Source organism: Malus sylvestris, chromosome 9, assembly GCF_916048215.2.
Source record: "Malus sylvestris chromosome 9, drMalSylv7.2, whole genome shotgun sequence".
In the NCBI taxonomy this organism is placed as follows: Eukaryota; Viridiplantae; Streptophyta; class Magnoliopsida; order Rosales; family Rosaceae; genus Malus; species Malus sylvestris.
In genome coordinates this window covers 30,694,677-30,720,186 of record NC_062268.1, presented here as the reverse complement: position 1 = coordinate 30,720,186, position 25,510 = coordinate 30,694,677, and the positions used below count along the sequence as shown (strand labels likewise).

The window sequence follows — 25,510 nt, the reverse complement described above, 5'->3', positions numbered from 1 at the left end:
GCGAAGTTCTTTTACGACAGCTTTGCGACACAATAGTTAGCGTCGCAACGGCTTTGATGGTGGAATTAAACAAAATATTTGGGACATGTTTGACACGTCGTAAATGCTTTTATCCCTACAATTTTTTTGTTATAAATACAAAATGGTTGGAAATGATATTTGTTCAATGGAAGATTAGGTTGCAATTTATAATCTTATTCACAATCATCCCAAGTTCAAAAGTAAAATAATATATGAATCAAAGAACTGTGCTTTTAGAATTCCTAATAACATTGAAAGTACACCATCCGCATATCCCAATACATATAATCCTACTAGAGTCAAATATAAATAATCTCGTCTCAAAAGTTATGAACATAATTTTTTTTTTTCAAATATACTCCAACATATTCAAGAGTTTAATTATGATCAAGCCTCTTCATCACAATCTCCATGCAAACCTGAAAAATAAGAATTACACAGCCATCAATAACATGTGTCAATTAAAAGTTTAATCTTTAGTATAATGTTTTCTTTACAAACCTTTTATGAAGCAATTGTTTCTATGGTTCTGGGTCTAACTGAGGTTGTTGCTCATTACTCCCATATGTTTCTTGTAGATGGCTTGATGTATTTGGAGCCTATATTTAACACCAACACGACAAATAGAAATCAAAATTGCTCAAATTTTCACACTAATTTATTCTAATAAATTGAAAAGAGAACAAAATCACATTCGAATGTATATACCTGTCCACTTCCACTTGGTGATGTGTTAACATGGAAACCAATATGAGTCATCACGAGATGGAGTTTCGAACTGACTTCACTATACTTGGATCGGAGATCTTCAATTTCAGATTCATGCTTAGCCTTAAGATCATCTATCTTAGTCTTATATTGTCTTTCTACCTCTTCTCGTATGGTGTCCTCATTAACATTGGAAGATCTTGAACTTTGACAAAACACTTGAGATGGAGTTATACCTGTTCCATACATGCGAACACGTCCATATGCATCAGGTCCCATAACTCTAGTAAACACCTCCTCTCGATAATCCTCGTCTTGCTCATGCTCTTCCCTTTCTTCCAAGCATTGATTAAATTGATTCTACAAAACATGACCCAACCAATTCAAATGACCAAAAGATAAAAATAATGCACAACCCAACTAATCAAAACGATGTGAATATGCAAAGTTTTACTTTGAGTGAAAAATATATAACCTAACTGATACTTACAATAATGTGGCCACTTTCCTCATCGAAAAGGTCTCTGTCATCATTCTTTGTTTTCTTTGTTCTTGTTTTTATAAACATGCTCAACCGATCCGTTTTCTCTCCCTTCTCTCTCATCTTAAGAGCACACAATGTTTAATCAAGTTAGTAATGAAAATTGTTAAATGGAGAAAATAAAAACTTTCCAGCATTTCCATCATGCCGTATTCAAATTGGACCTGGTACAAATGATACCATTCCAGTTTTCCAGCATGGTTTATATATATACATCCCCTGCTTGTATTAGTATTAGTCCTATTGTTAATTATTATCACTTATTACTCACTGCAAAACTAGTGTTCTGACCTCATGTTTCAATTGAGCAAATGAAGTACGACCAGTCCGATGAGGAGCACCTCCATGTGCACGATTAGCCTTATTTGCCTCAGAATATTCCTACACATGTTTAAAGCAACCATAATTCATCACTATTATAAACTGAAAATGTAATTTTTCCTAATTTACCTTTATATTAGGGAGGCCCCAATACTTTACTAGTGTCTTCCATTGATCTGTGGTGACTTGAGGAGGAGTGAAGGATAAACGTTGTTCATCGGTCAAGTATGCGTCATACCATCTTTGCTTAACCCGACACTTCCAATCCCTCCATCTATTGCCAATAACCTTTAAGCAATGAAATTTATATGCATCAGGGACATCTGTGTTATCCTGCAATTATTAGATGATAACTATTAATGAAATGAAGACTTGTGCATCTGAGTAAAATTAGTAAATTTTGTAAGTGTTGTTTACCGTGACTTCTTTCCAAATATCATCTAATACATGATCAGGCATTTCAGTCCATGAAACATATGTTAGAGGAACCTTTTGACCATTTCTTGCTATAATTCCAAGTTGTCCACTAAACCTGGTTGCATTTTCTTTGATTGGCTTCCATTTAGAATCAAAATCAATATGAACTTTTGTTCCAGTTCCCCATTCTGAGATAGAAAGAGCAGCTCCTCGACCCTTCCTAATACCTTCAGATTGATTTTCACCTATAAATTATTCATTATAAGCAAAATATAATTTGAATGATTAAATAAAAAACTAGAAAAATTAATGGTCCTTTAGCACAAACCTGTTTTGGTTAATGGAGTTGCCAAAGGCTCATCCCCACAACTAGAGGCAGATGGATTTTGTTGTAGTTGTGTCTCTAATTGAGACTGTGTGCGCCTTGTAATTGGTGGCTGTTGTTGAGTTTGATTCAATGTGATATGCTGAGATGGCCTAGATAACCGAGGCTGACTCGAACTTTGTCCACACTGCTGAGATGGTCGTGCTTGTGACCTACCCATTTTAGCTCTCATTGGAGATGGGGGAATCAATTCCTCCATTGCTTTGCCTCTTCCCCTCTTTGGTGCCATTTTCTGTTGCACTAAAAAAATTAGTACACACACGATGAATCATCATAAAAGATTGATGTAAATAATTCATAATATGTAACCGAGTACCTACCAAGTACCTTATCAAATGCTACTCCCTGTGCACGATTATTAATCTAACATATTTATATATAAGCTATTTTAAGAAGGCATGCATTGATAAACATAGTCAATTAGAAGTAATAAAGTAACTAATATAATCAGAATTTCCAAAATAGTGTCACATGATAACAAGAATTTCCAAGATAATCACTAACTAATACACTATATGGCCAATCATTCTTCAATCTCATTTTCAGGAGGATCATCAACTTCTTCAACATTTGTGTCTACGGTTGCTCCATCCACTCCTTCCCTGACCCAGCTAACATCTTCATCATTCATAAATACAGTTTCATCCAATTGTTGGGGTGCATAGAGCTCTACTTGAGGCACTATTGTTGGGGTGTGGGAAGAATCCTTTGAACGCATATCAAATAGATCTCTTACAGTCACATTAACAACAACATGCCAATCTGAATCAATTGGATCCTGTATGTAACAAACTTGCTTTGCATCTCGCGCTAAAATGAAAGGCTCGTCCCCTACAACATTATCTTTGTATAACAGATGATTAAAATTCACTAATGTGAATCTAAACTCATCTTCTTTCATTCCACCAATTGCATCAACCCAATCGCACTTGAACAAAACAAATTTCAAGGCATTGGTATATCGGATTTCAACCACATCTTTCAACACTCCATAATAGGTGACATCACCTAAGCAAGGCCTTTTGTCCTTAACAGTAGCATAGCTCATAGTGTCTGCTTTCGATACAACACCAGAATTTTGAGTGGTTCTACTTTTTTCGCTTTCTTTCGTACGAAATTTGGAGCCATTAATGACATAACCTTTATATCTTCGTGCAAATTGGTCAGGACCATTAGCCAAAGTGATGATGTCTTCAGAAAATACTTCATTATTAGTTAGCCGCTGTGTATCAACCTATATAATATCATTATTATAAAGAAGTCAGAGAGAAGAAAAATTTAATTTGATTGGCCTACATTAAATTTATAGATCTAATGATTGTAAGTACTTACATAATTTTTAAACCATATGTGAAATGTCTCAGTGTGAACTCTTCTGATATAATGACTTGTTTTACGAGGCATTTCCAATGCAAGTATTTCAAGGTGTTGGCTGTGTATATGAGATTTATTCAGAAAGAAGTGAATTAAGAAGCATTCAAAGTAATAAATATAATTGTGCTTTCACTTACTTTCGAAATGGTGTGATAGCATCTGTGTTGACTAGCACGTGCCTATGTACTTGTGTCCATGTAACTTCATCTAGACGTATTTTAACTCCTTTGGTGAACGGACGACCATAGTCACTACCACCATCATCATTACGAGCTGGACGAGTAAGCTTTGTTTCTACTTCATTCAAATATCGGGCACAAAAAGTCACGCATTCTTCCATTAAGCGACCCTTGGCAATTGAGGCCTCAGGATGCGCACGATTACGCACATAACACTTCAGTGTTAATAAGTACCTATGTGTATTATAATTAAAATATAATCTAATGAAAGTAGTTAATGTAATAAAAATTACAACTACAATTTTACTAACCTCTCAATAGGATACATCCATCTAAATTGGACAGCCCCAGCAACCAATGCTTCCTCAGCTAGATGGATAGGCAAATGTTCCATTACGTCAAAGAAAGACATTGGAAAAATCTTCTCAAAATGGCAAAGTGTATGCACAATTCGCTCTTGAATATGTTCCAGATCAGACTGCACGTTCACTTTCGAGCAAAGTTGTCTGAAGAAATTAGTGAACTCAATCAATGCTTCAACAACATTCTTAGGCAATGCTCTGCGTGCTGCTATAGGAAGTAATTGTTGCATTAATATATGATGATCATGACTCTTAAGACCCCAAATACTCCGCTCCTTCATGTGTACATGTCGAGAAATATTAGAAGCATAACCATCTGGAACCTTTACTTGCATCAAGACTTTTAAGAACACATCTTTATTGTCTTTAGTCATAGTAAAACAACCAGGAGCTAAGTATGCCTTATTAGAACCTCGTTGCTGAGGGTGCAATGGTTTCCTAATGCCCATTTCTTCTAAGTCACGTCGAGCTTTCAAATTGTCCTTAGTTTTTTTAGCAACACCCAATATTGTCCAAAGGATATTTTCACAACAATTCTTTTCAATGTGCATGACATCGAGATTGTGACGAATCAAATTATGCTCCCAATACGGTAACTCAAAAAATATGCTTTTTTTCTTCCAAAATGATCGATGATTATTACTCCCAACTTCATCTCTTTTCCTCTTTCTAAGATCATCTTTCTTATACTCTGTAAGTACTCCTAGCAACTGTCTTTTCACATCAATACCTGAAATTTTTTGTGGAGCACGTCCCCATTCTCGTGTGCCATCAAAAGACACTTTATCTCTTCGAAACTTATGACTTGTAGGTAAAAATCGACGGTGACCTGTGTAACAATACTTTCTTCCGTAAGTTAACCAACGAGACCGAGTGTTTGTATTGCAACAAGGACATGCTTTTTCACCTCTAGTGCTCCACCCTGATAAGTTCCCATATGCTGGAAAGTCATTGATAGTCCAAAGTAATGTAGCATGTAGTTTAAACATTTGATTCATCGAGGCATCATAAGTAAGTACACCTTCTTGCCATAATTCCTTTAACTCGTCAATCAGTGGTTGTAAATATACATCAATCTTATTACCAGGTCCATGCGGGCCATCTATCAGAATAGACAAGATATAAAATGGTTGCTTCATGCACATCCATGGTGGCAAATTATATGGCATTAGAATAACAGGCCATGTACTGTGAGGTTTGAACATTGTTCTAAATGGGCTGAAACCATCTAATGCTAGACCAAGTCTGACATTACGAATTCCACTAGCAAAATCTGGATACTTAGCATCAAAAGCTTTCCATGCAGGTGTATCAGCAGGGTGCCTTAGCACACCATCATTAATACGCTCCTCAGCATGCCATTTCATAAGCGAAGCAGTTTTGGATGACATAAAAAGTCTTTGCAATCTTGGCTTCAATGGAAAATATCTTACTTGTTGAGCAGGTATTTTTCTATCCCCACTCACACCATTGTTAATTTGGCCTTCAAATTTCTTGTATCTGGATGTGTGGCAGATGCCATATGATTCAAGCTCCTCATCCTCATTTTTAAACAACATACAAAGATTAGGACATGCATCCCATGTCTCGTATGTGAAGCCCAGGTCCTCCGTAATCTTTCGAGCATCATTATAAGAGTCTGGTACGTCTATATTGGGAAAAACTTCTTTCAGAAAATTTAACAAGATTGTCATTGAACTGTCTGTCCATCCACCAAGTACCTTTATGTGTAATAGCCGAACAATGAATGACAATTTAGTAAACTTTTCACACCCCCGATACAAAGGACATTCTGCATCTTGTAGCAATTTGAAGTACTTTCTAGTTTCATCATTTGGCCCCTCACTGTGTTCATTTTCTGTTGACTGATCATTCTCCATATTAGGATCCACATTTGAATGGCCAAATGCCTCTTGTACCATTCCAAACATATCATCAACAAAAGCTGATGGAGTGTTATTCCCAATACCTTGTTCTGAATATAATGGTTGGTTTGTTTCTCCATGATGAATCCAATTTCTATAATTTGGCATAAGCCCATCAACTATTATATGAGCTTTTGCTACTTCCCTTGTAACAAAGTACCGATTGTAACATTTTTTGCAAGGACAATAAATCCTTGTATGACCCTTGTTGTTATCAAATGCAAACTCCAAAAAATGTTCAAGCCCATAGTTAAATTGATCAGATGACCTGTCATTTAAATCTATCCAACTCTTGTCCATACCTAATGTCATCCGAAAATAATACAAAGAAAGTAAGTAAAATTAATCAAAAATTTATTTAAAAGGTGGATATAAAACATACCGAACTAAGAATTAAGCACCCTTGATCTGATCTCTATAGTTAATCCAAAATATTTGAACTACAAAAGAAATGTCAAACACTAAGCAATATGAGATAAGTTGTCAATCCAAACTATTCCAAAAACAGTATTCTACTTTAACACAAAAGAATATGCATTAACGCATGATAATGTGTGAGCTCGGAATAGGCGATACACATACAGAGTTATCTCAACATTCATAATGATAATACTAGTTATTAAAAAAATAAATAATAAAGGGAAGCAATTGAGTTTTAAAAGGTGGGCTTATATAATATGAGTTGAATGGGTAATTAGACAAACTCTAGGTCTGCCATCAACTATCACTTAAAAATTAGATAAACTCACTACTAATCCCCATCATTCACCTACCTAACACATGAACTAGCTAGGAATGGGTAATTAACAATCCAAACGGTCATATTCTTGGGTAGCAAATACGAAATACATATCCAATTCTTCATTCAATGTATCCTCTGAACTTTGGGCAACTTTGACTTTTGCATATGATACTCAAAGAAAATATATCTAGAATTTCAAGGAGTGTCACAAATAAGAGATTACTCCAAGGTAAACTTTTAGTCAGCACACAAAAAAACAATCCTACATCATCCACTTTACCTTGTGCGAGGGCCTTCTCCAAGATCTTCCCAATCTATGGAAAAGCAACGCCTGTAAAAGGTACACTCTAATCATTCACCATATTTTTAGGGAAGAAGAAGAAGCCAAATATATTGTTGCAAATGCCAACAAAATTACAAAAAAAAACAAAAAAAACAAAAAAAAAAACAAAAAAAAAAACAAAAAAAAAAAAAAAAACAAAAATTGGGCAAGATGTCCACAAATTAAAAATAAAGGCACATAGAAAATCAAGAAGCACAATCCCCCTAAAAATCAATTACTATTTGTGCTGTAAACATATTAAGAAAACAGGGTTTGTTTTTAACTAAAATTTTCTGTTTGTGCTGTAAACATATTAAGAAAACCTGCAGCCCAAAACGCAGGCGTTGTCCAGTCCAAACTAATAATTGGAACCGGAAACGGTTGAGGGAGAAAACTAAGGCTGAGGGAGAGAACTAAGCAAGACTTATGGAATCACTTAGCAATCAAAGACGTGGGTTGGGGTTTAACAAGGTACTGAGGAAGATGATCAAACCGATTCTGAGCAGAATGGGTGGAAAAAAGAAAGACATCCCAATCCCGGATGCCAAAGACCCTAGGTTTTGGAAGACATTTAGCAGATATGTGCGCCTTTGACAGAAACCCTATAAATCACTTAGCAAGACTTATGGAATCAAAAAAGAAAGAAGATGGAGATGGTTGTAGTGGCTTACCTGAACTCTGATTGTGCTCCGTAACTCTGATACAACTCCAGAATTTGCGATTGAATCTCTGAGAGAAAAGGAAAAGGAAACGGAAACGGTTGAGGGAGAGCACTAAGGCTGCGTTGGGAAAAAGAAAAAAGGAGCGCGCGCGCTCAAACCCTAAGCGCCCAATTTGTTCCCGCTCAAACTCTATCCGTCGATAGGGGCGTCGCAAACAATCTGTTTAAGACGACATATATTTCTATTTGCGACATTATTAGCGACGTTACTTATAGTGGTGTCGCAAATATTTTCGCGCTAACAAATACCGCACTAATTTCCTTTTATTTGCGACGATAGTGTAATTTGACACAAAAAACGTGTCGCAAAAAGGCCTTTTTCTTGTAGTGTTACTTAAAACTATTCAAATAAAGTTCAACGGAAGGAAATTTTATCGATAAAATAAAAGAAGTCACACTAGTCATGGATGACATAAACACATAAACCTAATTCCTCATAATACAAGAAAAAATGATTTTAAACATACATAAAAAAAGAAGGGGACATAAACTTTACCCTTCTATAAACGAAAAACAATAAAGATCCAAGGAAAAGAGGGGTGCCATGGAACCTAACCCCTTTATAGCAAAAACCTAAAGGTTTGAACTTGCAAAACAGATCAAACAACATCACATGATTAAGAAAAAAAAGAAAGTGAGACAAACCTGTATGGCAAGATGCACATTAATTGAGAAGCAGAAACCATGAAAGACAACATACTCTGAAAACAAAGCTGAGCCACCAACAGAGGAGAATCATGTCATACCGAAGTTGGAGAAGACAAGCCCATATTAGCAAACATGTCAGCATCAACATTTCCTTCGCAATATATATGAGAGGTTTAGAAAATCATCTTCCGAATACAGTCCAAACAAATGAATCATTGCGCACAAAGAGGCCAAGGAAGACCAAAATCAGTCCATTGAAGAGCAGAAATAATACTGGAAGAGTCACTTTTCAACCAAAGACAATGTCAAGTGGCTCTACTTTCAATCCAAAGCATTTTTGTTTTTTAAATTTTGTCAACAAATTTTTGTTTTTTAAAATTTGTCAACAAACAATTTTTGTCGAAACTGAAGTGTTTTTTACTTCATAAAGAAGCTTTTTTAACTCTTTGTAAAGTACATTCAAACGAGCTATATAATCAATTTTTTGAAGCTTTTTAACTCTTTGAAAAGCGCATTCAAACGAGCCATTCAGTCAATGGCTACTTCTCTCAGTAAACTACTGTTGTTACTGGCTTCCAACTTAAGAATCCTCAAAACGCATTCCATCTCCGTTCTCATCCTCATACATGTACCCTCTCAACCCAAAAAAGACTTGTAACCCCAATGGCTGCTCTCACCATTACTTACCCCTACCACCGACATCTCACACACATTTAGAAAACTCAAGGACCAAGGCAAAGTGGCATTCATTCCCTACATCACCGCCGGTGATCCTGATCTTTCAACCACGGCTCAGGCTTTGAAGATGCTCGATTCGTAGGTGTGATGCTTGATTCGTGTGGATCAAACGTGATTGAATTAGGTGTGCCATACTCGGATCCAATACTCGATGGTCCAGTTATTGAGGCTTCAGCTACTCGTTCAGTGGTTCCTTTGCAAGGGGGACGAATTTCAACGCAATTATGTCAATGTTGAAGGAGGTGGTGCCACAGTTGCTTGTCCCATTGTTCTATTTTCGTACCTCAACCCGATTCTTAAGCATGGTGTTGACAAGTTCATGTATGGACGTTGGGGTGCATGGGCTTGTGGTTCCAGACGCTCCATTTGAAGCAACAAAAAGTTTGAGAAACGAAGCTGTGAAAAATAAGATCGAATTGGCACTAATAACTTGACGTAGGCATACAAAAATTGCTTGATGATGCGAACAGTTTAGAAAAATCCCTAGTCATTTAGAGGGTCTTTCCTGATCAATGAGGATTTATTGTTGCTTGTCTTTTCATTTTCTTGAAACAAGTCTTTATAATCTGTTCATTTGCTTTGTAATGGACAATTTTTTTAAATCAATACCAATTCTGAAACGAGAGTTTCTCTCACAGCTACTGGAATTCCAGAGTTCTTTCAAGGGAGACCGTTCGTGATCCATTTTCTTACAACTTCCGCTGTGTCAGTTGGCATTGGAGCCCGATTTTCTGATTCGATGGATGAAGACGAAGCAAGAACCAATCCTAATATCACAAGTTTTGCAGATGTGAGTCGAGAGCTTGTGGCTATGAAGGGTCGCATCAATCATACAATGCAAAATTCTCTTGCTGAAATTAGAGAAATGATTGCAGGCCTGGCAGTAGGCGGCGCTCAACGTGTTGTTCATGCTCACGAACTAGTTGCAGCACACGAGCAAGTCAGAGTTTTCCCTAATGGTGATTCAGATTCTGAAGATGACGTTATCCCTGCCATCCCTGAAAACCCACGAGAAGAAACAAAAAAAAAAAAAAAAAAAAAAAAAAAATCAAATTTCCACTTTCAGTGGAAATTTATCGATCGAAGAGTTCTTAGATTGGCTTGTAGAGTGAGAGAAGTTCTTCGAATATGCAGAGATAGCTGAAGAGAGACAAGTTAAAGTTATGGCATGGAGGTTAAAGGGGAGCACTACCGTTTGGGGGGATGAGCAACAAGAGTCCAGGGTGCAGAAAGGAAAGAATCGTGCCCAAACTTGGCGCAAAATGCAGAGCATGCTTCTGGCTGGATTCCTTCCCCAGAATTACGAGCAGGTGTTGTTTGAAAAATACCATGGTTGCGTACAAGGAAGTCGAACTGTGCATGAGTATTCGTAGGAGTTTTTCAACCTTGCTACAAGAAATCGTCTCACGGAGTCCCTTGCACAACAAACTGCACGGTATTTGTTTGGATTAAGATCTTCTATTCGTGACAAAATTGGATTACAGCATGTTAACTCCTTCTCAGAAGCAGAACAGTTGGCTATTAGTGCCGAATTACTGGAGAAAAATCGCAGCAACCAAAGCTATGGTTTTAGAAAGCAGTGAGGAGAGTCATCTCAAGTAAGGGTGGGTTCAAAAAATCGAAAAAAACCAAAAACCAAACCGAATCGAAGCTGAAAAAATCAAACCGAAACTACCAAACCTAACTGAACTGAACTGAATTTGGTTGGTTCGGTTTCGATTTTTAAGGTTCGAAAACCGAACCGAACCGAATCGAACCAAAAAAAATCATATATAAATAACAGAAAAAAAAATCATATATAAATAATAAAAAACATACTGGCATTAAGGTTTGAACCCCTGACCTAGAGTTGGGTGTAGTTGCTTCAAGCCAACTTGACTGCAAGCTTTGTGTTGTTATAATTGTACCCGCAACTTATTTATAGTTTCTAATATTTAATGCCATATAAAATTTCTTAACTCTACAAACCCTAGCCGTCTCACTCCAATTTCAACTTTCACCTTTTCTCAAACACTCTCTCTCTCTCCCCCCCTCCGCTGCTTCCTCTCTGCCTTTGCTTCCTCAATCTCTCTCTCTCTCTCTGATCTGGATTTTGGTATGAGCTTGGGTTCTTCAAATTCAAGGTTTTTGTTAGGGTATTTCCAGTTTTAGCTCAGATCACAGTGATGTGAATCAACTGGGTTCGATTAAAGTCGGAAGTTTTTGTGTAATTTGGGTTAAATTCGGAAGTTTTCAATCTGCATCACACTTGCATCATATGTTACCGACCTGTGAAAAAATAGCAAAATATTTGTTTATGTTTTGGGTGATCTTTTAGGGATTTCGTTTCATGAAGCTTTTGGGTTTTTTTGGTGATCCGTGGTGTGTGTTTGCATGTTTTTGGTGGCATTAATGGTGAATTCCATATATTTTGTGGTAAATTTGTTTACTTCAAAGTCTTTAACTTTATGTGTTGTGCAGGAAATTTCTGCTCTAGTTGTAGACGGTATGGATCTGATCGATTACATCATATCCACAACCATTCAAGGCAACAATGAAGAACAGAAAAAAAACCGAAACCGAATCGGAAAAAACCAAACAAAAAAAAATTGAAAAAAAAATGGACTGAACCGAATCGAACCGAAATTTCGATTTGGTTTCGGTTTTGGCAAAAAACCGAACCAAGCCCTAATCTCAAGCTTTCAACAATTTCTCAAGAAACAAAGGAATGGTGTAGCAGCAACAGATTTCCAAGGATCCAGAAAAGAGGGTTGAAAATAAAGTTGATTACCAGGAGCGAAGAATAGTCCTCGTCCTCATAACACCCCTCGTTTTCAAAACAACAACTTCTGGGAGCAAACTAATCCGTATGCCAAGCCTCGCGGAAATATGTGTTACAAATATGGCAGCCATGGGCATCCCACAAGCACCTGTAGGGGCGGTAAGACAGTGAATTTAGTTGAAGGAGATGAAGATGAAGACACAGAGGACGATTGTGACGAGGATATGGCTGAGGAAGAAGGATAGGAGTTGGTGTTAGTCTTACAGTGAGTGCTTTGTTCCAAACGCAGCAATGACAATCAACGTCATCAAATCTTGTGCTCTAAGTGCACTATTCAGGGCAAAGTTTGTCAGTTGGTAATAGATGGAGGTAGTTGTGAAAAATTCGTTGCGAGAAAGGTCATGGAGCACTTTCATCTTCAAACTGAGAAATATTCGCACCCATATTCAGTTGGGTGGATTAAGAAGGGCTCGACCGAAAAGGTGATTGAAACTTGTAAGGTTCCCATCTCCATTGGGAAGTTTTACAAGGAAGAAGTTGTTTGTGATGTAGTGGACATGGATGTGACTCATGTATTGCTCGGTAGACCATGGCTTTGGGATAGAGATGTCATGCACAAGGGCCGCGACAATGTATATAAGTTCACTTAGGAATCGCATCGCATCACTATGTTCCCTAATGGAAAATCAACTGAAGCTGCCATAAAAGTTGATAATCCGAATAAGTTCCTTACCTTGATCACATCCGAGCGCAATGTTACAACCGAAGCAAAAGAGATCAAAGTAGTTTGTGCTTTGGTTATGAAAGGCCTCCTAACGGCACAAGACTAAAGGTTGTAGGATCCGGACAAGGTTCAAGCAATCCTATGAGATTTTAAGGATTTTGTGAGTGAGATATTCCAAATGAGTTACCTCCTATGCGGAATATACAACATCAAATAGACTTCATTCCAAGGGCAAGCTTTCCAAATCTGCCACACTACAGGATGAGTCCGAAAGAAAGTGAGATTCTACGGGAGAAAATTAAGAAGTTGTTAAAAATGGGTTTCATTCGTGAAAGCCTTAGCCCCTATGCAGTGCCGGTTCTTCTTGTGCCCAAGAAAGACAAGACATGGAGGATGTGTGTTGATTGCCGATCCATCAACAAGATCACTATCAAATATCGTTTTCCCATTCCCTGATTGGACGACATGTTGGATGAGTTAGTCGGCTCCATAATATTTTCTAAGATTGATTTACGAAGTGGGTATCATCAAATTCGGATCCACCCAGGAGACAAATGGAAGATTGCATTCAAGAGTAAATATGGCTTATATGAATGGTTGGTGATGCTGTTCGGTCTTTCCAATGCTCCTAGCATATTCATGCGACTAATGAACTAGGTGCTTCGTCCATTTATCGGATTATTTGTTGTCGTATACTTTGATGATATTTTGATTTATAGCAAATCTGAGCAAGACCATTTCGAGCATTTGAGACAAGTATTTCGCGTACTTCAGGAAAACAAAATGTACATTAACTTCAAGAAATGTAGTTTCTTCACAAATTGCCTATTATTCCTGGGGTATGTCGTGAGCTTAGATGGCATCCATGTAGATGAAGAGAAGGTAAGAGCCATTCAGGATTGGCCAGCTCCCAAAAATGTGTCTGAACTGTGAAGTTTCCATGGCCTTGCAACATTTTATCGACGGTTCGTAAGGAACTTTAGCACCATTGTGGCGCCAATGACAGAATGTTTGAAGAAGGGCAACTTTATTTGGGGTGATAAATATGACAGTAGTTTTGCTATAATTAAAGAAAAACTATGCTCTACTATCGTCCTTAACTTACCCAACTTTGATAAGGTTTTTGAAGTTGAATATGATGCAAGCGGAGTGGGTATTGGAGTTGTTTTATCTCAAGAAAAACGTCCCATTGCATTTTTCAGCGAGAAGCTCAACGAAGCAAGGCAAAAATGGAGTACATATGCTCAAGAGTTTTATGCTGTCATTCGTCCTTTACGCCAATGGGAGCACTACCTTGTTCAGAATGAATTTGTCCTATACACTGACCATCAGGCACTGAAGTGGGTAACTAATTAGAAAAGTGTTGACAAAATGTATATAAGATGGGTGACTTATCTCCAAAAATTTCCTTTTGTCATCAAGCACCAATCCGATACGTTTAATCGCGTAGCTGATACGTTGAGCATGAGAGCCCAATTATTGGTGACTTTGAGTTATGAGATTGTGTGGGGTTTGATTTCTTGAAGGAGCTTTATGAGGAGGATGACGACTTTAAAGACATTTAGGCAAAGTGTCTCCGCTCCCATTTTCCTTTTGACTTTCACGTTATTGATGGGTTTCTTTTCAAGAGGCATAACTTGTGCATTCCACGATGTTCATTGCGGGAGAACCTCATTCGAGACCTGCATGGTGGTGGTTTAAGCTGTCATCTTGGGCATGATAAAACCATTGCAAGCTTGGCGGAGCGATACTACTGGCCACAACTCAAGAAGGACGTTGGCAACATAGTTTGCAAGTGCTTTGTTTGTCAATCTTCCAAAGGTCAGTCCCAAAACATGGGTTTGTACATGCCATTACCTGTCCCTTTTGATATTTGATTGGATTTATCTATGCATTTCATGTTGGGTCTTCCCTGAACTCAACGTGGAGTCGATTCAGTATTTGTGGTGGTCGACCGATATTCGAAAATGGCACACTTTGTTTCTTGTCGTAAGACATCTGATGCATCTCATATTGCTCAATTGTTCTTTCGAGAGGTGGTACATCTTCATGGCGTTCCTCAGTCAATTACTTCTGATCGGGATTCCAAGTTTCTTAGTTACTTCTGGATGACTTTGTGGAAGATCTTTGGAATGACATTGAATCGGAGTAGAACGGCTTACCCTCAAACGGATGGGCAAATTAAGGTGACCAATCAGACTTTGGGTAATATGATTCGTTGTGTCTGTGGCGATAAACCCAAGCAATGGGATTTGGTGCTTGCTTAAGTTGAATTTGCTTACAATAGTGGGGTACATACCGCAACCGGCAAGTCACCATTTTCAATTGTCATATGGTGGATCTTATAAGGCTTCCTCGTGGCCCAGGAGTGAGTGTTACAGCTGAACATATGGCTGAAAAGGTTAAGCAGTGAAGAACGAAGTTGCCGAGAAATTTGCTCGAACGAATGCCAAAAACAAGGCTGCTACTGATAAACACCAACGCTCCAAGATTTTTCAAGTTGGTGATTCAGTCATGGTGTCCCTTCGAAAAGTGCATTTTCCTGTTGGTCAATACAGTAAGCTCCAACCTCGTAAGTTTGGCCTGTACAAGATTGTGCACAAAATCAATGACAATGCCTATGTGGTGGATTTGCCGGCGTCCATGGGGATTTCTAGCACTTTCAATGTTGCTGATCTGCATCCTTTCCATCCTGATGACATTTCGTTATGTCCTGATCACTCGAGGACGAGTTCTTTTCAAGGAGAGGAGACTGACGTAGGCATACAAAAACTTCTTGATGATGCGAACAGTTTAGAAAAATCCCTAGTCATTTAGAGGGTCTTTCCTGATCAATGAGGATTTATTGTTGCTTGTCTTTTCATTTTCTTGAAACAAGTCTTTATAATCTGTTCATTTGCTTTGTAATGGACATTTTTTTTTGAATCAATACCTGTTGATGCACAAAATCAATGAGGACTTTGGTACAACAAAAAGTGTTAAGTTTGTGACCTTCACTAGTTTGCTCCGGTCACTAGTGTGGATAAGTATGTAAATGGATAGAGACAGGGAAGCAAACATAAGATGTACGTGGTTCACCCAGATTGGATACGTCCACGGAATAGAGGAGTTCTCATTAATTGTGAAGGGTTTACACAAGTACATAGGTTCAAGCTCTCCTTTAGTGAGTACTAGTGAATGATTTAGTACAAATGACATTAGGAAATATTGTGAGAAAACGATCTCTATTTATAGAAGAGAGTTTCTAGTTTCATTCTGATATTGACACGTGTCGTGTTGTGATTGACTTCTGATGTTGACACGTGTCGTGCTATGATCGACTTCTGATTTTGACACGTGTCGCGTTGTGATTGGCCTCCTAATTGGAGGGAAACTCTTCTAGGTCCTTGATAGTATAACGTTGATCGGTGCTCAGTAGTTTCAGGATTGGTCAAGTATGGTACAAACAGTGCTCCCCTAAGTTCCCGAGTGAGGGAAGCTCCTCGGTTGGGGACTTGCAAGATCCAAGCCATTGAGTAATCACGAAACTTCTAAGTACTGAAGTGTGGTATCATTTTCACTTGCCTTATCTGTCTCATATGTAGATGTGACATCTTTTCTAGAAGTACTTTTCCTCTATCCAGGGGTGGTATCTTTAACCAATGAAGATACACAAGGTAATGTATCAATTTCACTTGAAGCTTACTTATAGTTTTGGGCTTGGTCAAGTGCGATACAAACCCTATAGTAGAAGTCCCCCAAGTCGCCGAGCTAGGAGATTTGCCGAAGGAGGTAACAGACAAGGTAAGCAATTAGACTTCCAAGCAAGCAACTTGGATCGGAGGTTCGACTCTGGCTTCCGGTTGATTGTTCTCATTCTCCTTGTATCATAAACAGCAACAAGGATAAAGAGAAGCAAATGGAGAAGAGATCATATGAGATACTTTTGCTTTTGAAGAAGTAACTTTCCACAAGCTTATTCTTGAACTAGGCTTGAGGGTTTTCTAGTTTCCTCCAGAGTATAAGGTCGACTTAAGAATTTGAGGGTCAAAACAAATCCATCAAATCTAGAGTACGTTCGACCCTGATGATATGGGATACTTTTGCTGTTGACAAAGTAGTGGATGTATCCGCATGTGTTCTGTTACGCTTGTCTCTACATGCTTCCTTGTATCATTCTCACTTGCCCTATCTGTTACGCTTGTCTCCACATGTTGAAGATGAGTACTCGAGAGCAATGACAGGTAAATAATTAGGCAAGGGGTTCCAGGCAGTCAGTTCCTGACTGGAAGCTTGATTCCAAGTGTTGACTGATTGCTCTCTTTCTCCTTGTCTTACAGGTAAGAACAAGGCCAAAGGAAAAGATAGGGAAAAAGCATGATATGGGATACTCTTGCTTTTAACCCTAATGATATGAGATACTCTTGCTTTGGTGTGGCTTGTTTGCAGAGGTATTATCGGGAGGAAAAGAAGCTGAGTATTTCAAGAGATTATGTTGAGAGTGCCTTCTCGGATGTGAAGAAAAGTTGAGCATTTTTTTTATTTGCAGGTCTACCTGGCTGTGGAGGATGGAGGTCGACATATGTAGGAGTCTCCCTAACAACAAGTAGTAGTGCTATTCCTTTACCCTTCTTGGTCATAGCAATGTGGTGGGAGCTGCAAGCTTCACGTGTTTTAACATTGTCAGAGCACTTTGAAAAAGTGGTCTGTGGTATCTGGAAAGCTGATGTTGCGTGTGAAGATTGCAGACAAGCTTTATCCAAGGAAATCTGGCTCTTGAAGTTCGAAGAACGGTGCCTCTTTGATTTTCGAACAAGCAATCTTGTTGGGGATGTGGCTCTTGAGATTCAGAGAACGGTGCCTCTTCGATTTTTGAGAAAGCAATTTTGTTGGGAGTCTGACTCTTGAGATTCGGATAGTAGTGTCTCTTCGATTTTTGAGAAAGTAATCCTATTTGGAGTCTGGCTCTCGAGATTCGGAGGGTGGTGCCTCTTTGATTTTTGAGCACATAATCCTGTTGGGAGTCTGGCTCTTGAGATTCGGAGAGTAGTGTCTCTTCAATTTTTTAGAAAGTAATCCTGTTGGGAGTGTTTTCTCGAATGTGAGTAAAGGTTGGGGATTTTTGTCAGTCTTCCTTGCCACAGAGCATGGAGGTTGACACACATTGGGACTTTCTAGTTATCAAGCAGTGGTGTTGTTCCTTTACCCTTATGGGTAATAGTAGAGTTGCTGGACCTTCAAAATATATGTGTCTAACATTTGTTAAAGATCTTTGGCAAAGTTATCTGTGGTACCCGAGGAGCTATTGTTGCGTGTGGAAAGTGGTGCCTCTTCGGAATCCGGAGAGTAGTACCTCTTCGATTTTTGAACCAACGGCCCTATTGTCTTTTCTTTTATAAGTGCACCAATTGTGTGCAAGAATTACATTCAGAGAGTTATTGCTTGTAGGAATTTTCCCCTTACTTCAGAGATTTATTGCACCTCATTTCTCCTTCATCATTTCTGAGAATGTCTAGGCCATCAGACCGTCATTTTGACTTGAACTTTGGTGAAGAGGCAGCCATACCTTCTCAAGACAACATATGGCACCCATCTTTCTTATCCCCTACTGCTCCTCTTATCGTTGGGGACTCTGTGATGAAGAATGATATGACCGCTGCGGTGGTGGCCAGGAACCTTCTCACTCCCAAAGAAAACAGACTACTTTCCAAACGGTCTAACGAGTTGGCTGTTAAGGATTCTCTGGCTCTCAGTGTTCAGTGTGTAGGTTTTGTGTCTAATATGGCCCAATGCCTATTTGCTCGAACTCGCCAAGTTGAATCATTGGAGCTGAAGTGATAAGTCTCAAACAGGAGATCAGAGGGCTCAAGTATAAGAATAAACACTTGCACAGGCTCGCACATGACTATGCTACAAACATGAAGAGGAAGCTCGACCAGCTGCAAGAATCTGATGGTCAGATTTTACTTGATCATTAGAGGTCTGTGGGTTTGTTCCAGAGGCATTTATTACCTTCGTCTTCTGGAGCTGTACCGCGTAATGAAGCTCCAAATGATCAACCTTCGGTGCCTCCTTCTTCTGGGGTTCTGCCTAGTACTGAGGCTCCGAATAATCACCCTTTGGTGCCTCCTTTTTCTAGGGCTCTGCCGACTGCTGAGACTTCTCCCGAGCAACCTTTGTGAAGGCTCCCTCTTGTTTGTTTATTTTGATTCATGTATATGTACATATTTGTAACTTATCGGAGATATCAATAAACAAGCTTTGCTTCATTTCAACGTATTGTGTTAAATCCACCAAGGCATTCTTCACTAAGTTATTTGAATTTTTCCTTTTGTTGAAGCTTGTATGTTGAAGCTTTGTGAGTGAAGCATGTAGGTTGAGGTAGTGCTCCCTTAATTTCCCAAGTGAGGAAATCTTCTCGTTTGGAGGCTTGAAAAATCCAAGTCATTGAGTGGTCGTGAGACTTCCGAGTATCAAGGTGCAGTAGCATATGGTAGGAGTCCCCCAAGTCTCCGGTCGAGGGAGTTGACGAATAAGGCATTTCCTTTCTAAGTGGTAGCCCAAAACTCCTTCTTCATATATATTTGTTATGAAAGTTGTTAGGCTCAAAGAAGAGGAGGCCTAGGCAATTTTTTTTTTCCAAATTTTTTTTTTCGATTTTTTTTTTTTTCGAATTTTCAAATTTCCGAATTTTTGAATTTTCGAATTTCCGAAAAAAAACATATATATATATATATTTTTTAAAGCTTTGGTGTTGAAGCTTTGTACGTGAAGTTTTAAGGTTAAAGCTTTGTTGGGTACCATGAATTGATTTTGCTTCACACTATCTTGATCAAGATAGTGTGAAGCTTTTGCGTTGAAGCTTTGTAGGTGAAGTTTTTGTAGGTGAAGCTTTGTAGGTGAAGTTTTTGTAGGTGAAGCTTTTGTGGTGGGTGAAGCTTTTGTTGGTGAAGCTTTTATGGGTGAAGCTTTTATTGGTGAAGCTTTTATGGGTGAAGCTTTTGTTGGTGAAGTTTTTATGGGTGAAGCTTTTGTAGGTGAAGCTTTTGTGGTGGGTGAAGCTTTTGTTGGTGAAGCTTTTGTGGGTGAAGCTTTGTTGGGTACCACGAATTGATTTTGCTTCACACTATCTTGATCAAGATAGTGTGAAGTTTTTTAGAATTTGTAGTTGTCCTCCATTGATGAAGCTTTGTTGAATTTCCCTTTTTTTTTTTTTTTTTTTTTTTTGGGAAACTAGAAATTTGAAAATGTGGGAGAGACAACATATACAAATTTTGCTTCCACACTGTTGAGTAAGAGATTGTGATGCAAGTCACACCTTGTAGTAATCGAAGGTGTGGATGAACCATATAAATTGAATTTGCTTCGAACAATCTTGAATTTGCTTCGAAAGTTTGAGAATTGTGGTTGCCCTTAATTGATGAAGCTTTTGTTGACACCATAAATTGGTTTTGCTTCACATTGTCTTGATCAAGAGTGTTTGAAGCTTTTGAGAATTGTGGTTGAACTCCTTTGATGAAGCTTTTGTTGGCACCATAAATTGGTTTTGCTTCACACTGTCTTGATCAAGAGTGTGTGAAACTTTTGAGAATTATGGTTGCCTTCCATTGATGAAGCTCTTGTTGGCACCATAAATTGGTTTTGCTTCACACTGTCTTGATCAAGAGTATGTGAAGCTTTTGAGAATTATGGTTGCCCTCCATTGATGAAGCTCTTGTTGGCACCATAAATTGGTTTTGCTTCACACTGTCTTGATCAAGAGTGTGTGAAGCTTTTGAGAATTGTGGTTGAACTCCTTTGATGAAGCTTTTGTTGGCACCATAAATTGGTTTTGCTTCACACTGTCTTGATCAAGAATGTGTGAAGCTTTTGAGAATTGTGGTTGCCCTCCATTGATGAAGCTCTTGTTGGCACCATAAATTTGTTTTGCTTCACACTGTCTTGATCAAAAGTGTGTGAAGCTTTTGAGAATTGTGGTTAAACTCCTTTGATGAAGCTCTTGTTGGCACCATAAATTGGTTTTGCTTCACACTGTCTTGATCAAGAGTGTGTGAAGCTTTTGAGAATTGTGGTTACCCTCTATTGATGAAGCTCTTGTTGGTACCATAAATTGGTTTTGTTTCACACTGTCTTGATCAAGAATGTGTGAAGCTTTTGAGAATTATGGTTTAACTCTTTCGATGAAGCTTTTGTTGGCACCATAAATTGGTTTTGCTTCACACTGTCTTGATCAAGAGTGTGTGAAGCTTTCTACGAGTTATAGTGTTTGCATTGTTACAGAGGGGAAATGTTTGAAGCAGATGCAAGAGGGCTAAACAGCTTGATCTTTGTATGCCATGCACTAAAGTTGTTGTTGGCTTGCAATAAGACTTTGTTGGTGACTATAACTCTTGTTGGGCATAGTGCTCCCCTAGTTGAGTTGTCAAGCTTGAGGGTCTTTGATTATTTGTGAATGCTAGGAGTTCACATGTACAAGTTGTACCACTCGTCTTCTAGTAGGTGGAATGAATGGTGAGTTACTTTCATCACTTGGTTGGTGGTACGAAGATGAGTTCCTTCTTCACCTGGTTGGTGGCATGAATGGCAAGTTGCGAAATGATATTAGAGTACTGGTTGTACATTACATCACCTGGTTGGCGGCATGAAAGAGAGTACGAGTTGTACATTTCATCACCTGGTTGGTGGCATGAAGATGAGTTCCTTCTTCACTTGGTTGGTGGCATGAGTGGCAAGTTGCCAAATGATATTAGAGTACTGGTTGTACATTTCATCACCTAGTTGGTGGCACGAAGATGAGTTCATTCTTCACCTGGTTGGTGACATAAGTGGCAAGTTGCGAAATGATATTAGAGTACGGGTTGTACATTTCATCACCTGGTTGGTGGCCTGAAGGAGAGTACGGGTTGTACATTTCATCACCTGGTTGATGGCATGAAGATGAGTTCATTCTTCACTTGGTTGGTGGCATGAGTGGCAAGTTGCCAAATGATATTAGAGTACGGGTTGTACATTTCATCACCTGGTTGGTGGCACGAAGATGAGTTCCTTCTTCACCTAGTTGGTGGCATGAGTGGCAAGTTGCCAAATGATATTAGAGTAGAGGTTGTACATTTCATCACTTGGTTGGTGACATGAAGGAGAGTACAGGTTGTACATTTCATCACCTGGTTGGTGGCATGAAGATGAGTTCATTCTTCACCTGGTTAGTGGCATGAATGGCAAGTTGCCAAATGATATTAAAGTACGGGTTATACATTTCATCACCTGGTTAGTGGCATGAAGGAGAGTACGGGTTGTACATTTCATCACCTGGTTGGTGGCATAAAGATGAGTTCATTCTTCACATTTCATCACTTGGTTGGTGGAATAAGGGCAAGGTGTCGAGGCACATTGTAGCAAGTGTCGAAAACACAAAGTATGTTGAACCCTTTCGAAGCACAGTTGGCTTATGTATGAATGTGTTGGAATGTATGATGTTTATGTATGAATGTGTTGGAATGTATAATGTTTATGTATAAATGTGTTGGAATGTATAATGTTTATGTTGATTGATATGAGTGATGCTTATGAATGTTTTGCTATGCATGAAGGGATCCATGCTTTTGATATGTGAACCATATTGGTTGTAACACTTAGTATCACATACTTTGTGTCAAAGTATGCATGTTGAAGCTCTGAGTTGAGTATAAGGGTAGGTCAGCGTAGACTAAGTGTTCCAATGCTAGGAACGCAATGGGTGTCTGAATGGCCAAGATCTCCTCACTTGGTATAATTTGACTTCCACTTCCAACTTGTTGATAGGGGTTAACCATATGGGGGTTCCCTTGGTATGTCTTTGCTTCGGCGGAGGCATGGTTGTAAGCATATGTCATCACCTCAGAGTAAGTCTTCCAAGTGTTGGCATTGATCATGTACTTGAAGAAACAATCACGTAGGCCTGCCGTGAAGGCCTTGAGGGCGGTCTTGTCATCTGCCTCAGCGCAACAAGAATACTCATGGCTGAAGCAATCGGCATACTCTTGTAGTAACTCGTCCGGCTTCTGGCAAATAGTGTACAAGTCATCTGTATAATGCAAGCGATTGGTCTAGAAGATGTGTTAAGAAACAAACAGTTTCCTCAGTTCCTCAAATGAGTCTATTATCTTAGGTGGAAGACGACAATACCAGTTTAGAGCTCCGCCAGAGAGGGTGAAGGGGAAGAGAAGACATCGCTCTTCGTCAGTGTGCATTTGATATGCCATGGTGGACTCAAAGAGGTTAAGGTGTTCAATTGGGTCATCCCTTCCAGTATATAGTTGTAAACCAAGCTTTTGTTTTATCTTCGCTTAAAGGGGGGTGTCGAGGATCCTCCTTGTGAGAAGGCCAGGCCTGGGTTGGTTCCAGTCAGGTATCTTGGCCTGACGTTCGGCCTTCAACTTGTTTACTTCTTCAAGGAGCTGTAGGACAAAGAGGTCCTGAGTGGAGCCATGTACCACTGGAATTTTCTTTCATAAGTCTCTATCGCCTCTTGGAAGTAGGAAAGTTTGAGCAAGGGCGTGTGGTTTTTTCTTGGACTTGCCGTACTGACTTCTAGGGCGAGTCTATCGGAATACCTTAGAGTCCCATGTACCTTTATGTTCCTCTAGCACCTGTTGTTCCTTCCCTAGATTGGTAGGGGGCCTGGGTCGTGGGAGGGGACCGAGTCTTTCAGAAACCCTTGGGTCATTGATCTTCGAGCATATGTGGAGGGGATTCTCTCGACGTTGCTTTAGGAAGTCTTGGCAGTCACGATAAACGGTTTTCGATCCTTCCAACTCTTCTGCAATGAGGTGTCTTCCTCCATTTCTCCTGCTTCGGGTCGAAGCATCTGGGTTGAGAGAAGTCTCATGTTGATCAATGTTTTGATGATTAGCTCACTCCTCATCAGGGATACCCATGTCAAAAGGAGGTGACCCTCCGTGTTGGGGGGTACCCAGATGATGGTTGATGTCCACATGGGCAACAAGCTCGCGTGTTTGAGTACGCCTAGTTTCATGGAGCGTCTCAAAGAGCTTCTCACACTGCTCCTGGATGACCTCATTCTTCATTGCTATCTTGTTGTTCTGAGCTTCTGGCTCATCGATTTTAGCTTGAAGAGCAACCCTTTTTCCTTCATTCTTTCTTTGCTTCGCACTAGGTGCAAGAGGGGTGTCATTCTGTGTGTTGTGGTTTCCTTCGCTCCCCATGTTGGAGAGGGATGCCTGGTCAAAAGAGAGTGTACGAATGGTGGAAACCAACTTGGCAAAGCTGAAGAGAGTGGGAATAAGTGTCGTTCCCACAGACGGTGCCAAATGTTGATGCACAAAATCAGTGAGGACTTTGGTACAACAAAAGGTGTTAAGTTTGTGACCTTCGCTAGATTGCTCCGGTCACTAGTGTGGATAAGTATGTAAATGGATAGAGACAGGGAAGCAAACACAAGATGTACGTGGTTCACCCAGATTGGCTACGTCCACGGAGTAGAGGAGTTCTCATTAATTGTGAAGGGTTTACACAAGTACATAGGTTCAAGCTCTCCTTTAGTGAGTACTAGTGAATGATTTAGTACAAATGACATTAGGAAATATTGTGAGAAAATGATCTCTATTTATAGAAGAGAGTTTCTAGTTTCATTCTGATATTGACACGTGTCGTGTTGTAATTGACTTCTGATGTTGACACGTGTCGTGCTATGATTGGCTTCTGATGTCGACACGTGTCGCGCTGTGATTGGCCTCCTAATTGGAGGGAAACTCTTCTAAGTCCTTGACAGTATAACATTGACTAGTGCTCAGTAGTTTCAGGATTGGTCAAGTATGGTACAAACAATACCAATTCTGAAATGAGAGTTTCTCTCACAGCTACTGGAATTCTAGAGTTCTTTCAAGGGAGACTGTTCGTGATCCCTTTTCTTACAACTTCCTATGTGTCATAACTACACCTACTACTCCAACCAATAGAATGAAGGACATTGTTGAAGCTTCAGAAGGGTTTGTATACCTTGTAAGCTCCATCGGTGTTACTGGTGCATGTGAATCGGTGAATGAACAAGTTCCAAACCTACTAAGGAAATTAGAGAGGCAACAAACAAGCCTGTGGCATTATCTTTGGGCTGTCAAGGCCTGAACATGTGAAGAAAGTAGCTGAGTGGGAGCTGCTGGTGTTATTGTTGGTAGTGCCATTGTGAAGGTGTTTGCCGAAGCTAAATCTCCCAAGGAAGGGTTGGAAGAACTTGAAACTTTCATCAAATCTTTCAAATCTGCATTATTGTAGCGTACGGGTATTTTTGGTATTTTATGTCTTCAATTTTTCTTGTAAGATAAGGATTTGTGTTGCTTGCCTATCAGGTTAGGTTAGTTCTTTACTGTTTTTGTTGGTAATGTGGAGGAAATGAGAATATAGGAGGAAACAAAAGTTTTTTAACAAGAAAAATGAATTTCCACTAAATATATGTGAGGACATATCGTCATTGATGATTTAATTTTCTCACTGTTTGTTAGGGGGTCTGCTCATATTTTGCGACGGTTGATTATTTTCTCAGTGAATTTTCCTTGCTTAAGAAGTACTCGCTAAAATACTTATTAATTTGTTGGCGTGTGTGTAACAACACTTGAAGGGCAGTCTGAGATTTGATTCTACTGCCGT

At 39.2% G+C, this 25,510-nt stretch overlaps 1 protein-coding gene and 1 pseudogene across 2 annotated transcripts; one reads left to right on the top strand and one right to left on the bottom strand.

Annotated features, from left to right (window-relative positions):
* Window positions 1–214: 214 nt before the first annotated feature.
* LOC126634306 (uncharacterized) lies at window positions 215–8,250 on the bottom strand. Of its 2 annotated transcripts, XM_050304801.1 has the most exons (9): window positions 7,969–8,250; window positions 7,256–7,306; window positions 6,502–6,535; window positions 1,721–1,914; window positions 1,562–1,651; window positions 1,220–1,333; window positions 730–1,089; window positions 523–620; window positions 215–440 (listed from the first exon to the last, which is right to left on the bottom strand). In XM_050304801.1, the coding sequence occupies exons 3-8, from the start codon at window positions 6,506–6,508 to the stop codon at window positions 543–545; spliced, it is 843 nt and encodes a 280-aa protein (XP_050160758.1). In that variant the 5' UTR covers window positions 6,509–6,535; window positions 7,256–7,306; window positions 7,969–8,250; the 3' UTR covers window positions 215–440; window positions 523–542. The 2 variants fall into 2 exon arrangements, with proteins under 2 accessions (XP_050160758.1, XP_050160757.1); XM_050304800.1 differs by lacking the exons at window positions 6,502–6,535; window positions 7,256–7,306; window positions 7,969–8,250 and adding an exon at window positions 2,009–2,223 and having other exon boundaries at window positions 1,721–1,924.
* LOC126633960 (tryptophan synthase alpha chain-like) lies at window positions 7,805–25,185 on the top strand (annotated as a pseudogene).
* The last annotated feature ends 325 nt before the right edge of the window (window positions 25,186–25,510 follow it).